Source organism: Diospyros lotus, chromosome 7 (assembly GCF_014633365.1).
Source record: "Diospyros lotus cultivar Yz01 chromosome 7, ASM1463336v1, whole genome shotgun sequence".
Lineage (NCBI taxonomy): Eukaryota > Viridiplantae > Streptophyta > Magnoliopsida > Ericales > Ebenaceae > Diospyros > Diospyros lotus.
This window is the reverse complement of record NC_068344.1, coordinates 11,151,578-11,166,765: the sequence shown is the minus strand read 5'-3', so window position 1 is coordinate 11,166,765 and position 15,188 is coordinate 11,151,578. Positions and strand designations below refer to the sequence as shown.

The 15,188-nt window shown below is 34.0% G+C and overlaps 1 protein-coding gene across 1 annotated transcript; it reads left to right on the top strand.

The window, feature by feature from the left end:
- Positions 1 to 1,647: 1,647 nt before the first annotated feature.
- Positions 1,648 to 14,757, top strand: LOC127807015 (uncharacterized). Its single transcript, XM_052344677.1, has 4 exons — positions 1,648 to 1,780; positions 1,957 to 2,050; positions 3,370 to 3,579; positions 13,823 to 14,757. Exons 1-4 carry the CDS (start codon positions 1,706 to 1,708, stop codon positions 14,533 to 14,535), a joined length of 1,092 nt encoding a protein of 363 aa, XP_052200637.1. The 5' UTR covers positions 1,648 to 1,705; the 3' UTR covers positions 14,536 to 14,757.
- Positions 14,758 to 15,188: the final 431 nt, after the last annotated feature.

The following is a 15,188-nucleotide window of genomic DNA, read 5'->3' as shown; positions in this document are numbered from 1 at the left end:
AAAGGAACTATCGATCGTTTAACACGAGTCGATTGACCGAATTTCAACCTGTCGACTGGTTTTGGCCTTGATCCAGTCGATAACCTCCAAGGTTGGTTGACCGATTCTGTCCCTTTAAAATAACTTTATGGAAATTGCATTTAGGCATGCCATTAACTTTTAATGACTTTTTCATCATCTCATAATGAAATCAAGGCCTCTATTGTAACAACCCATATTTTTGGGAAAATGATATAGCAAATAATATATGTATTTAAGGTGATCCGTGGTCTTGAGAAATTAATGAAGAAATAATAAATTTATTATCTTTGTGAATGAAAGGAATAATTGAGAGTTGGTGGAATTTATTGGGTTTAAATGTAAGTTAGAAAATAGGCATTTACCTAGTATAAACTTTATTATTTGTCTTGATTGTGTATAGTTGTACAATTTTGTGAGTTGCATAAAACCACAAACAACAAAATCAAAAGCTAAAGATAAACCATAAAGAATAGAAGAAAAATCTCTTATGAAAAGGCCTTAGGAGACCTTCTCGGCCATGGGGTCCCCAAGAGAGTCTCAATAAACTTCCACAAAAAAATAGCTTCAAGAGTCATAAGGTCTCTCGAAAGACTCTCCCACAAGGTATTCCTAGTAAAGAAGTGCAAACAAATAACTCCAAAATTCCCTTCAGTAATCTCACAAAAGGATAAGGCTTATATCTCTTCTTTGATAGGAGAGTCCTTATTCCTCAAAGATAAGTCATATTTACTCATAAAAGAACTCTACTATCTTTTCTGAAAATAAAAATTTGAGTTAAGTATCGAAATATTTGTATAAGAAATGCTCTATAATCTCTAATCGTTTTCTTTCTTGAAAAATTCTAACGGCTTGAAAACTATTTCCCAGTAAATAAATTTTATTATTGTATGTAGACAACAATAAGTGCATCTGTGACTCTTTGGATTAGATAGGCTTTGGTTTGGATGTTGTTCTTTCATGCTAAGTGATCCATTCTTATCGCAAGAGTTTTTGTAATTGCTCCACAAAACCTTTCAAGTTTAAAGTAAAATGTTATTATTGATAAAATTAGAAGCTGATTCAAAATTAAAATTGAATGCTACAGTTGATAAGATAAAAAATTCAGGGATTATTCTACTTTATCCGAATTAGTTGACGTACGAGATGACTAAAGATATCAAATATAAAAAATATTCTCATCTTGAAATTGCCGTCTCGTCTTGAAAATTCTGTATGCCCGTTTAAATAAAATTTGGGTGAATTTCATCCCGAAGTTAACGAGGTGTACTTCAACTGTGTTGAAGTCTGCCCAGCAGATTTCATCTGTGATGAAGTTCGCCCACTGCATGGTCTGGTAATTTTTTAATCAATTTGTGCGTAAATCTCTTTCAGGTATTGTAGCATGACTCAAAATTCAGTCCAAAATTAAAAAGAAAGTAAAAATGTGTATGTGAGTGATAATTTACCCTTTTTTGAAAAATGCAATCACGTCCCTTCCTTCTCGTAGACCAGCATGGAAGATCTTGCGGCTAAGGATGTGCCTGACTGTCAATTCTGACAGACGGCTGCTGGAATCCAACACGACGCCGTTTGATTCCCCCCCCCCCCCCCGCCCCGCCGGGGCGAGTAGAACTCGATCCCCCACCCTGCAGCCATAACCAAAACCAAAACCAAAACCAAAACCCTTCCCCAGAGAGAGAGAAAGATGGGAAAGACGGCGAGGGAGAATCTGAATCGGATTCTGATTGAACATCTGAACACCATCCATGAAACCTTTCAGGTTTAAATTAACCCTTTTCTGTGTTTTGATTTTATTCATATTTGTTCATTTTTATGCATCTCTCTCTCGCACTCTCTCTCTCTCTCTCCCTCTCTCTCTGTATATATATCTATATATATATATACATACATATATGTAGGATGTTTGATTAGAAATTAGTAATATGCGGCATATAGGTGTTGGATCATGCCCCCGATTCATCTCATGAAAAAGTTAGCTGGGAAGAGGTTATTAAAATGGGTGATCAAGTTTCCAAGCAAGCCACTATAGGTACATCTCCCGTTCTCTCTTCCAATTTCGACTCTTTTTTTTTGGGGGGGGGGGGGGGGGTTATATGCTCCTTTTAAGGTTTAGTACAATGGGTTTCTCTCAATTTCAACCTGGTTGTTGGCCTTTCTTTATGGATACTTCAAATTAATTCCTGTTAGTCCTTTGAAAATGCTGGCTGGCGAGCTTGAATTCGTGTAGCAACTCCCCACGTAGTGGGATTAAGGCTTGATAAGTTGTCTTTCTTGTAGTCTTTTGAAAATGCTGGACCTTTTGTTGGTTGTAGCAGTAATCACAACTTGTATTTGATAATACTTCATGTCAAAGATGAGTTCATGTTACAATGGCATAGTTGTTAACTTAGGGCTCATTTGATTTTGTTGTCTTTTTTCATGTGTTTGTTTTCATTTTTTTGTGTTTAGTTTCTGTCTTCAGTTGGAGAAATAAAAATTCAACCTGTTCTGTTTCCAAGATTGAAAACAAAAACTCAAATTATGTTTGACGACTTTATTTGTGTTGAAATACCTAATAATATTAAATAGTAATAAGCCCAAATATAATTTTTATTAAAATTTTGAAAAATAGATATGAAATAAGTTGTCAATTCAAAAGGTAAAAAGAAACTACAATAAAAGAATATGATCATATCTGAAATAGAACAAATTCACAGTAAAAAAGTATGACTTTGGGAAGTTGATATGAAGTAAATTGTTCATATCTTTTACACTCTAAAAGGTTTCCAACATTCAGATAAAATGCAATACCAACAAATAAAGTGACTCTAACCAGAAAAAAATATGCTGCCATGAAAGGTCACGTGAATAGGGATCGTGTGAACAAATTAGGGATAGAAACACGTATAGAAACCCAGGTGTCTATTTATTAACTGATTGTTGTATGTAGGCCCACTGGTGACAACCCCCTTCCCCACCCCAACACCTTTCCATAAAAAAACATGTATTCTTACTGCACTGATCGAGTAATTAGACTAAGGATCTATCTTGGATGCAAGTATAGTAATTGTGTTTTGCTTAACAATATTAAAGGTCACTGAATTTTTGTTTCCTCAATGCTAGTGTATGTCGAGCGGAATAGTATAATGCCTGAACTTTCCATAATAATCTGATTCACATGGAAGGAGAAAACAGCAAGCCTAGTTTGTGAATCAGAATGATGAAGAAGAGTTGCCTGCCTGTGCACTCTTGTGATCTTTTCTTCATTTATTTCCTTTGCTAGCAGAAAAGTTGCTTTTTCCATCTTACCATGTTGTTGTCTGTGTGGGGTCAATAGAATTATATTTCATGTTATGATTTGCCATACAGCTGGAATGCTTTGGACTGGAGAAAGGCCAGAAGTTAAAGAACTTGAGGAGAACATGGCAATATACTTCAATACGCTACAGGGTTTCCTTCTGCTTTCCCATGGAAGCAAAGTAGGTGCAGGACCTACACTCTATTCCTGCATGCATTCATCTGTGAAGCGAGTAGTTGATAGCAGTTTCATGCTATTTAAAGAGTCCGTTTCTCTATACGGTATGCTTTTATCCCCCTCTTCCTGCCCCCAAGTTCCTCTCTCTCTCCCTTCTATGTTTCAAACATTAACATCTGAAGCAAAGCATACAGTCAAATATTATCAGAAGTGAAAATTTTCAAAAAGTTTTTAAGTTGTAACTTATGTTATTGACTGTGTATGTGCATCATATTGATCTTAAATCTTGGACAAGGGAAAAGGTGACATGATTTGGAAATAGATAGAAGAAAGAAGGGACTCTAACTATGGCTCAGAATTCAAATGGTAGAGCTTCTGTCTTGCTACACAAACATCTAATTATAAATTATTGGGGCTGGATAAGACTGTTCTAAACAATGAGAGTTCAGAAGTGACAAAGCTGGAATTTGTTTCATTTTTATCTCAGATATTCTGCCATCAGCCTTCAGCAACAACCTATCATGTCTTGGTTTTTCTTTAAAAAGAAAAAGAATTATTTCCTTATATATTAGTTTTTGTTCCAATTTCAATGGGAGAATTATTTGTTGGCACTTGAGATTTTTATTAATCTCCCTAAGAACATTTCTAGGAATAAACATCAAAACTTTCAGTACTCTGGTCTCTCCAAACCAGAGTTACAACTCCAGGTAAGAAGGGTTTTGTCTGAGGTCAATAATTGCTGCTTATAAGGGTCTCTTTCCTAAGTTCAAAAAATGAACTCCCAACTTTAGTTGTCAACTTTGCTTAGGTGTAAAAGAAGATAGCTTTTGCTTTAAATTTTCTCCTATAAACACTGGTCCCAGAAGCATGTTGTTTTCTCCAAGGCAGTCCTTAAAATTGCACCGTGCCCAAAAAATAGAAGACAAGGAATGTGGTATGTTAAAGTGCTTTTAGGCAAGTGGTTATGGAGGTTCGCTGAGGATCCAGACAGGCTGTGTAAAAGTGTGATTTCTGGTGAGTGTGTGAACATTGATGGGCATTGGTCTATGGGTAGTTTCTTCTCCTCTTGGGGTTAGGGCTGTAAATGAGCCGAGTTGCTCGCGAGCGGCTCGACGTTCGGCTCGAAAAAAGCTTGTTTGTGTTTGGTTCGGTTCATAAATGAGGTAAGCTTGAGCTTGGATTTAAAGTTCGTAAAGTTAAACAAGCCGAGCTCGAGCAACCTAATACTCAGCTCGTTAGCTCGCGAGTTGGCTCAACAAATGGGCTCGTAAATGAAGCTTGTGAGCTTGCTAGATAGTATGCTCGTGAGCTGGCTCGAAGGCTCGTGAGTTGGCTTGTGATCAAGTTCACAAATTGGCTTGGAAATGAGCTCCCGAGCTAGCTCAACCATGAGCTCGTGAATAAAATGAATTGAGTTAATTATGTAAATTGAGCAATATGCCAATATGTATAAAATAAAAATATATAAAGAAATAATGTTTTACTCATTCAAATTAAATGACTAAATAATATCAATTTTATAAAAAATAATCTTATAAAAATATTAACATTATATTAAAAATAACCTTTTGACAGCCATATGAATTTTTATATAATAAATTGAATATCAATATGTATAATTTTTAAATAAATAAGTCAATAAGTAAATAAATATCAAAACATTGCAATTTCAGGAAAAAAAATATTGTTTTTGTGAGGATTCTAACCTACAACATTTAGATTTTTATATTTTGAAGAGCCGTTTTACCATTAAGCTAAGCATATTTGGTCAACATTTAATTCTATATATTTTTATATAAAAATGTATATAAAAATATAATATACACTTGGTTCTATAACATTTGTTTATATCTCATATCTTCTCTTATCTTATCTTCTTTCTCTTTTCTTTGGTTTTTTTGTTTTTAGGGTTACATTTACAGTTTTTTTTTATTGAATCTATTTTCATTAATTCTAACTAGAAAAGAATTATTAAGATTTAACTAACATTATTATAAGCAATTCCTAATATAATTCTGTAAATACACAAATATAATTATTAAGCTATTATAATTAATTAAACATTAATTATTTATTGATAATACAATATATTAAAATTTACCAACATATTAAAAAGAATACAATATATCAAACTAATTTATTATAATTATTAGATTTATTATATAATTAAATTTTTAAATAAATATTAATTTGATACAATAATTTAAATTATTTTATTATCATGTTTTAGATAATTATCATAAATTATAATTTAAATTATTTAATAATTGTCATAATTTAAATAATTTTATCCGTTATCATAATATTAAATTATTTTATTTTTATCAATTAAATAATTATTAATATTATATTTATAAATTATTTTATTTTTTATTTAATAACTAAATATTTAAAAAAATTAAAAAAAACTATTTCCGTCCCCAAATTCCTATCTTTCTCTTATTTTTGGCAAAACCCTAACTCTCCCACTCTTCCCCCTCTCTCTCTCACTCTCCCCCCCCCCCTTCTCTCTCTCTCTTTGAACTCTCGTCGTTGACCACTCTATCTCCGGTCGTCGTTGCTGCCTCAAGATCTGCCGCCAATTGTCATCGCCGCTCCACAAGGTCTGGTTCTCTCTCTCTCAATCATTCTTCTCTGTTTTGGTTTGCACCTAGGAGTTTTTTGCAGGGACTGTTCTTTTGACTGTTTCTCTGTTCGTCGTGTGAGTTCTTGGTGCTCAGTGCGGCTGGTTTTGGTGTAATTTTTATTTGTGCTATCGTGGATAGAGTCTCCATTTTGTCTTGTTTTGTGGTTCCTTTGTGTTTGCTACTTCAAGGTTGTGCTGTTTGGGTTTGCCTTCTCTTAATCTGTTGGTTTTAAGTTGATTTGTGTGAATAGTTTGCATCTGCTCCGTTGTCTAGGTGTTTGTTTTTTGGGTCTTGCTGGTTGTATTTGTGTTCTTTGGGGTAGTTTCTGAGCTTTAGCTTAATCTTAATAAGAACTTCTGCATTTTTTTATAAAATAAAATGATTTGAGATCTTATTTAAATTTAGTTATGCTATTGCGCTGGCATTGAAGGAAATTGCATCGTATTATGCTCATTCCATTGGGAAATTTTGAAATCTGAATTTGATTCTAAATCTCATTTCTATTCCAGCATTGAATAAGGTTATTTTAATGCTGCAATGCAAACAACTATACTATTATAACAATTAGAAGTCCAATTCAGTGTTATGAAGTCCTTTTAGATTTAATAATCCTAAATTATCCTTAAGGTATAATGCTCATATTAGTCCAAATTAGTTATTTTCCATCAGAGAGAAAGCCAGTCTTTTAGTCCAAATATAAGAAGCTAATGTCGCTAGTGGAGCTATTTAAGGATGAAGCTATCTAGGAACAATTAATGTGAAAAACATGAAGTTCTCACTGTATATAGTACATTAGAAAGGAAGTGTAGACTCCTAGACTTAATAATCAAACTGAACACACTTTGATTTTTTTATTGTTGAATAGAATGTCACAAGGGATGGAATCCACTCAAGAGTCCTCCATGTTTCCTGTTGATGGCTCGAGAAGGTAGCATTAGAAAATCAAAATGAAAATTCAACAAAAAATGCAAATGAATGGGATGATAACCCTTTTGAAAAGAAGAAAAGAAAGAAAACTTCTAAAGCTTGGTTTGAATTCAAAGAAGTGACACATTTGGATGGAAGTAAGAAAGTTGAATGCATTCATTGCAAGCATCAACTTGGCATTGTTAAATCCAGTGCCACAACATATCTTCTCTGGCATTTGAAAGTTTGCATTTAACGACAAATTGTCATGAAGGTTTTTTTTTCCCCCTCCTTTCTATTACTTTTTGCTATTAATTGAACATGCATTTAATTGGATACATTTTTAAAATAAAAGAAATTTATGCTTGTTGAATAAATTAAATGTTTATGATGTGTTTTTTTATTTAGGGACAAAAACAACTTTCAATTGTTATGACAACCGCTAAGTCAAAAACTGTAAATGCAGTCCGAAACTTTAGATGCGATTATGCAAAGGTTAAAGAATACTTTGCTCACATGGTTTTGATACATGAATTGCCATTTAATTTTGTTGAATATGAAATGTTCAATTTGTTCATGAGAATGGTGAGCCCTAATTGAGAAAAGATCAGTAGAGCAACTCCGAAGTCCATATATCAATAATTATGCTAACCCGATTAACACCATCCAATAAAGTCTTATCTGTTTTTTCTGAACTTCATAACTACTGAAGCAATTTTTTCTCAAAGTTACTCTATTGATCTTTTCCCAATTAGGGCTCACCGTTCTCATAAACAAATTGAACATTTCATATTCAGTAAAATTAAATGGCAATTCATGTATCAAAACTATGTGAGCAAGGTGTTCTCTAATCTTTGCATGATTGTATCTAAAGTTTTGGATTGCATTTACAGTTTCTGACTTAGCGTTTGTCATAGCAATTGAAAATTGTTTTTGCCCCTAAATAAAAAAACACATCATAAACATTTAATTTATTCAACAAGAATAAATTTCTTTTATTTTAAAAATGTATCCAATTAAATACATGTTTAATTAATAGCAAAAGGTAATAAAAAGGAGGGGGGAAAAAACAATCCGTCATGACAATTTGTCGTTGAATGCAAACTTTCAAATGCGGAGAAGATGTGTTGTGGCATTGGATTTAACAATGCCAAGTTGATGTTTGCAATGAATGTATTCAACTTTCTTACTTCCATCCGAATGTGTCACTTCTTTGAATTCAAACCAAGCTTTAGAAGTTTTCTTTCTTTTCTTCTTTTCAAAAGGGTTATCATCCCATTCATTTGCATTTTCTATTGAATTTTCATTTTGATTTTCTAATGCTACCTTGCTCGAGACATCAACAGGAAACATGGAGGACTCTTGAGTGGATTCCATCCCTTGTGACATTCTATTCAACAATAAAAAAATCAAAGTGTGTTCAGTTTGATTATTAAGTCTAGGAGTCTACAGTTTCTTTCTTATGTACTATACAGTGAGAACTTCATGTTTTTCACATTAATTGTTCCCAGATAGCTTCATCCTTAAATAGCTCCACTAGTGACATTAGCTTCTTATATTTGGACTAAATGACCGGCTTTCTCTCTGATGACAAATAACTAATTTGAGCATTATACCTTAAGGATAATTTAGGATTATAAAATCTAAAAGGACTTCATAACACCGAATTGGACTTCTAACTGTTATAATAGTATAGTTGTTTGCATTGCAGTATTTAAATAACTTTATTCAATGCTGGAATAGAAATGAGATTTAGAATCAAATTCAGATTTCAAAATTTCCCAAAGGAATGAGCATAATACGATGCAATTTCATTCAATGCTAGTGCAATAGCATAACTAAATTTAAATAAGATCTCAAATCATTTTATTTTATAAAAAAACGCGAAAGTTCTTACTAAGATTAAGCTAATGCTCAGAAACTACCCCAAAGAACACAAATACAACCAGCAAGACCCAAAAAACAAACACCTAGACATCGGAGCAAATGCAAACTATTCACACAAATCAACTAAAAACCAACAGATTAAGAGACAAGGCAAACCCAAACAGCACAACCTTGAAGTAGCAAACACAAAGGAACCACAAAATGGAGACTCTATCCACGATAGCACAAATAAAAATTACTCCAAAACCAGCCGCACTGACTGAGCACGACGAACAAAGAAATAGTCCCTGCAAAAAACCTAGGTGCAAACCAAAATAGAGAAGAATGCTCGAGAGAGAACCAAACCTTGTGGAGTAGCGACAAGGATCGAAGGCAGATCTGGAAGTGGCAACGATGACCGGAGGCAGAGGGGTCAACGACAGAAGTTCAAAGAGTGAGAGAGTTAGGGTTTTGGCCAAAGATAAGAGGGAAATAGTTTTTTTTTTTTTTGAAATATTTAGTTATTAAATAAAATAATATTAATAATTATTTAATTGATAAAAATAAAATAATTTAATATTATGATAACAGATAAAATTATTTAAATTATGACAATAATTTATGATAATCATCTAAAACATGATAATTTAAATTATTGTATCAAATTAATATTTATTTAAAAATTTAATTATATAATAAATCTAATAATTATAATAAATTAGTTTGATATATTGTATTCTTTTTAATATGTTCATAATTTTTAATATATTGTATTATCAATAAATAATTAATTATAATAGCTTAATAATTATCACATAAAACAAAATCCAAGAATCAGGTGGTGGAATTTAAAAGGGGAGAAACAACTAATCTTCAAAGAAAAATTAAGGGGTAAAAGGGAATGGAATGGAGAAAGACAGACAAACTAAATGTGGAAAGAAATGGTTAATGCTCTGAGAAGCACGGCAAAGGTAGTCCTTGGAGAGACAAATGATAGAGCCCCTAATCTTAAGGAGTCTTGGTGGTGGAATGAAGAGGTACAATTGAAAATTAAAAATAAGAAAACTTGCTATAAGGCGGTATATCAATGCAACAATAAAGAAAATCAAAAAAATTATAAAGAAGCAAAAAAGGCAGCAAAAAGAGCTGTTAGTGAAGCAAGATCAAAAGCATATGAGAATCTATATAAACGACTTGATACAAAAGATGGAGAAAGGGATATATATAAATTAGCTAAAGCAAGAGAAAGAAAAACACGGGATTTAAATCAAGTGAAATGCATAAAAGATGACAATCAAAATGTTTTAGTAAATGAGGGAGCGATTAAGGAGAGATGGAAGGAGTATTTCACAAAATTATTCAATGATGGTGGTGACACGAGTTAGGTTGGGACATCTTAGTAACTCCGAAGGGAATGTGAGCTACACATTCTATCGACGCATAAATTCAAATGAAATAAGGCAAGCATTAAAAAAGATGAAAAATCATAAGGCAGTGGGACTAGATAATATACCAATAGAAGCATGGAAATGCATGGGAGAAGAGGGCATCTCCTGGCTAACGCAACTATTTAACGCCATCCTTAAATCAAAAAAGATGCCAAATGAGTGGAGGAAGAGTACTTTGGTTCCTATATACAAGAACAAAGGAGATGTTCAAAACTGTGAAAATTATAGAGGAATTAAGTTAATGAGTCATACCATGAAACTCTGAGAGAGAGTAATAGAGCAGAGGCTCAGAAAGGAAACAAAAGTGTCAGAAAATCAGTTTGGTTTCATGCCTGGTAGGTCAACAATGGACGCTATATATTTACTGAGGGGTCTAATGGAAAGGTATCGAGATCATCAGAAAGACCTACATATGGTGTTTATAGATCTAGAAAAGGCCTATGATAGGGTCCCTAGAGAAGTATTATGGAGGGTTTTAGAGAAGAAAGGAGTCAAAATAGCCTATATACAAGCCCTTAAGGACATGTATCATGGTGTAGAGACAAGGGTCAGAACATGCGGAGGGGATACTGAACCATTTACAACTACAATAGGACTGCATCAAGGTTCTGCACTAAGTCCATACTTATTTGCCCTAGTAATGGATGAACTCACTAAAGATATTCAGACAGAGGTGCCATGGTGTATGCTATTTGCAGACGACATAGTGTTGGTGGATGAAACAAAAGAAGGAGTGAACACTAAGCTTGAGTTGTGGAGAAACAATTTAGAATCTAAGGGATTTAAATTAAGTAGAAAGAAAATAGAATATATGGAATGCAAATTTAGTAAAAATGCAAGAGTGGATGATGTTATAATAAAATTAGAAGATCAAATCTTACAAAGAAAAGACCATTTTTGATATTTGGGATCAGTGATTCAAAAAGATGGAGAAATCCACGAGGATGTCGCACATAGAATTAAGGCAGGTTGGCTAAAATGGAGAAATGCATCGGGGGTGTTATGTGATGGTAAAATCCCATTAAAATTGAAAGGAAAATTTTATAAGACATCTATAAGACCAGTCTTGCTGTATGGCTCAGAATGTTGGGCAGTCAAATACCAGCATGAGCAAAAGACGAGTGTAGCGGAGATGAGGATGTTAAGATGGATGTGCGGACATACAAGAAAAGATAAAATTAGAAATGAAGTTATTCGTAATAAGGTAGGAGTAGTGTCAATCGAGGAGAAGATGAGAGAGACTAGACTAAGATGGTTTGGTCATGTGAGAAGGAGACCAAGAGACGCTCCTGTGAGGAGAGTTGATGAAATGGAACAATTAGTCACAAAAAGAGGTAGAGGTAGACCCAAGAAGACTTTGGGAGAGACATTAAAATTTGATATGAAATATATGGATCTAAATGAGGATATGACAAAAGATAGAAATACATGGAAGTTTAGAATTCATGTAGCCGACCCTACATAGTGGGATAAAGGCTGGATATGTTGTTGTTGTTGTTATTTACAGAAATTATATTAAGAATTACTTATAATAGTGTTAGTTAAATCTTAATAATTCTTTTCTAGTTAGAATTAATGAAAATAGATTCAATAAGAAAAAGCTGTAAATATAACCCTAAACACAAAAAAACCAAAGAAAAGAGAAAGAAGATAAGAGATGAGATATAAACAAATGTTATGGAACCAAGTGTATATTATATTTTTATATAAAAATATATAGAACTAAATGTTGACCAAATGTGCTTAGCTTAATGGTAAAAAGGCTCTTCAAAATATAAAAATCTAAATGTTGTAGGTTCGAATCCTCACAAAAACAATATTTTTTTTTTTTTGAAATTGTAATGTTTTGATATTTATTTAAAAATTATACATATTGATATTCAATTTATTATATAAAAATTCATGTGGCTGTCAAAAGATTATTTCTAATATAATGTTAATATTTTTATAAGATTAATTTTTATAAAATTGATATTATTTACTCATTTAATTTAAGGAATAAAACATTATTTCTTTATATATTTTTATTTTATACATATTGGCATATTGCTAAATTTACATAATTAACTCAATTCATTTTATTCACGAGCTCATAGTCGAGCTAGCTCGCGAGCTCATTTCCAAGCCAATTCGCGAACTTGACCACAAGCCAATTATCGAGTCAGGTTACGAGCCTACTATTGAGCCAGCTCACGAGCTTCGTTTACGAGCCCATTTGTCGAGCTGGTTCACGAACTTACAAACGAGCCAGCTTGTGAGCTAACGAGCTGAGTATTGGGTTACTCAAGTTCGACTATGACACGTGATATAGAAGATATGGCTGGGAATAGAAATTATTAAAAGACTTAGGATTCATGTGTCCGACTGCCAAGTGAGATTAAAATTTGTGATATTTTTATTGTTTTGGCATATCTTGAGAATCAAGGATGGTTCTAGGCGGTAGTTATTTGTTTCAATGTTTCAAATTGGATGGTTGTGGCCTTCTTGTGGTAGGTCATTATTTGAGATTTGTTCCCTTGACGTTGATACTGCCACTGGCAAGTTTTATTCATCTTTTCTACTGGCACCGCACTATATAGATTCAACCTGACATGCAGAAACTTTGCTGGAGGTTCACAGCCAACTTTTTGAAATAGAATGCACTATCTTTATATTTCAAAATTTTCAACGACTTGTGTTTCTGTGACACACACAAATTATTTATTTCTTTTAATATCACATAGGACAACAGGGTTTACATTTGTACCAACTTTATTTATGGTTGTGTTTGGGATCAATATTTAACAAAGTTAATAATTTTGCAGCATACCCTTTAGGGGATTAAGGCTTGGTGTGTGGGTTATCTCACAGGATGTCCTTGATCTGGTTTTGGTGGAGCAATGTTCCTCCATCCATAAATAATAAAAAAAAAAATGAAAGAAAAAGACGTTCCTCCATGGATGCACAAGCACATACAGAGGATAAAAGTCACTTAACAGGCTTGACATGGCTATGATTTGTAATGAAAGATTATGAAAAAAATGAAGTTGGTTTCAGTTGCTGGAGGTTGAGGCTGAACTACATAGATTTAATTTTATAACTTGTCATGTGCTATTGGGATGACCGCCCTTGCGTGCCCCCTGTGCTCTTACACTCGATTATGCAGGGGGAGGTAAATCGCAGGTTGGGCCTTTGGCCCTTGCATAGGAGAGAAATCGAACTTATGACCCACCGCACTACGCTGGTATATCGCTTGCCCTTTTGCCATCCGACCTATGTCCTGGGGGCCTGTCATGTGCTATTTAATAGGCTTGACATGGCTATGATTTGTGATGAAAGATTATGAAAAAAATGAACTTGGTTTCAGTTGCTGGAGGCTGAGGCTGAACTATATAGATTTAATTATATAACGTGTCGTGCTATTCTGGTATCTTAATAACAATTGTATGGTCCAGACCCATTCATCCATTCTATATTTGTTAAGATGAACAGAGCCTGAGTTCTCTTGAATGTGTGTGCAGGATCTCATAACAAAGACCAAATACTATCAATTCCTCAGCTGGTAGGCACAGTATGGGAAGCATGTTCTGCTCTTAAGAAGTCTCCGAGCACCAATATCACTGCAATAGGGCGAGCAATGACGCAAGTTGCAGTTTCCATGAAGGACGTTCTTCGTGAGATAAAGGAGCTCAAGCCAGCTTCAATGGATGAAGCTTCTGAAGAGCCTTCCTTGAAAAAGGCCGAAAGCGAGCCCCATGACAGTGATAATTCATCTGGAGGCGAGCTGGGCAATGACCTCTCACCTGAAGACATGAAATTTGCTCAACTAGCAAGCGGGGTCGTCTCTGATGCTCTGGTTGTTATAAAGGAACTCATCCGGTCCATCACTGCTTTGCTTAGGCAGGAAAACCAAGACAAGAGCAACGATTTTGTGAACTCCTTGGAGAGACTGTTGAAGCTCTGCCAAGAAATTGGAATACAAGTTGATATGCTCGGCGCATGTCTCTACCCGCCACAGGAATTTCCCCATATGAAGGCAGCTGCGGGGAAAATATGGAGCAATGTCCAAGAACTGCAGGCAGAGGTAGATCACCTAAAAGGAGGGTCTTCTGAAACGCTGTCTCAAGCATGTACTCGTTTAAGAGATTCGGTGGCTCAAATTGAATCAGAGCTTCTTGTTGGTATGAGCCATGAGTTGGTGCCCAAAATGGAGAAGCTAGACATGGAGGGATGATATGGGTAAATGGAGAGAAGAACACACACACACACGCGTTGTAAATGGAGGGGAGAGTATTCATTCATCTTGTCATCTTTGCAGGGTTGCATACTTGAAAAAGCGGAAGTTTTTGGAGATATATTGTTTCGTGTTTTTGTTTGTTGAGTCCAATGGTGCAAGGAACAACTGAATAATGTTCTATAGATTTATTAATTATTCATTTATTAGCCATTGCTGTTACTCTCATCTTTTCTGTTTTTTCTGTACCTTACTGTTACCATTGGCATATAGGCTGGGCTTATCAGGCGAGGGAGGGAGGCTTGAACTTGTTGATCCTTGTATTATCCAATTCCATGGTGGCTTAAATAGACTGCTTATTCTTGGATGATTACAGAAGCCTATCAAAGAGATTTATTATTGTGATCTTTATGTTTCATGAAAATTTGCAGACATTAAACACATTTCTTGACAACGGTGAGAAGCATTAGTAAAGTTGATAAGTCCAATATAAATAAATAATGAAGATTTGCACCATAACTGACCATAAATTTAATGAATAGTGAATAATATATATATATATGTCGGAGAGAGTTTACATAATGCTTAGAGTGCAGAAACATTTAACATTCAAGTATCCTCAAAAGAGAAAATTGTAGAGCATTTCGACTTCT

Excerpts from the sequence above, each read along its gene's own strand:
- LOC127807015 (XM_052344677.1), top strand. The coding sequence starts at position 1,706 with ATGGGAAAGACGGCGAGGGAGAATCTGAATCGGATTCTGATTGAACAT. Across the intron at positions 2,051-3,369 it reads TTCCAAGCAAGCCACTATAG|CTGGAATGCTTTGGACTGGA; the intron begins GTACATCTCCCG and ends TTTGCCATACAG. Across the intron at positions 3,580-13,822 it reads AGAGTCCGTTTCTCTATACG|GATCTCATAACAAAGACCAA; the intron begins GTATGCTTTTAT and ends ATGTGTGTGCAG.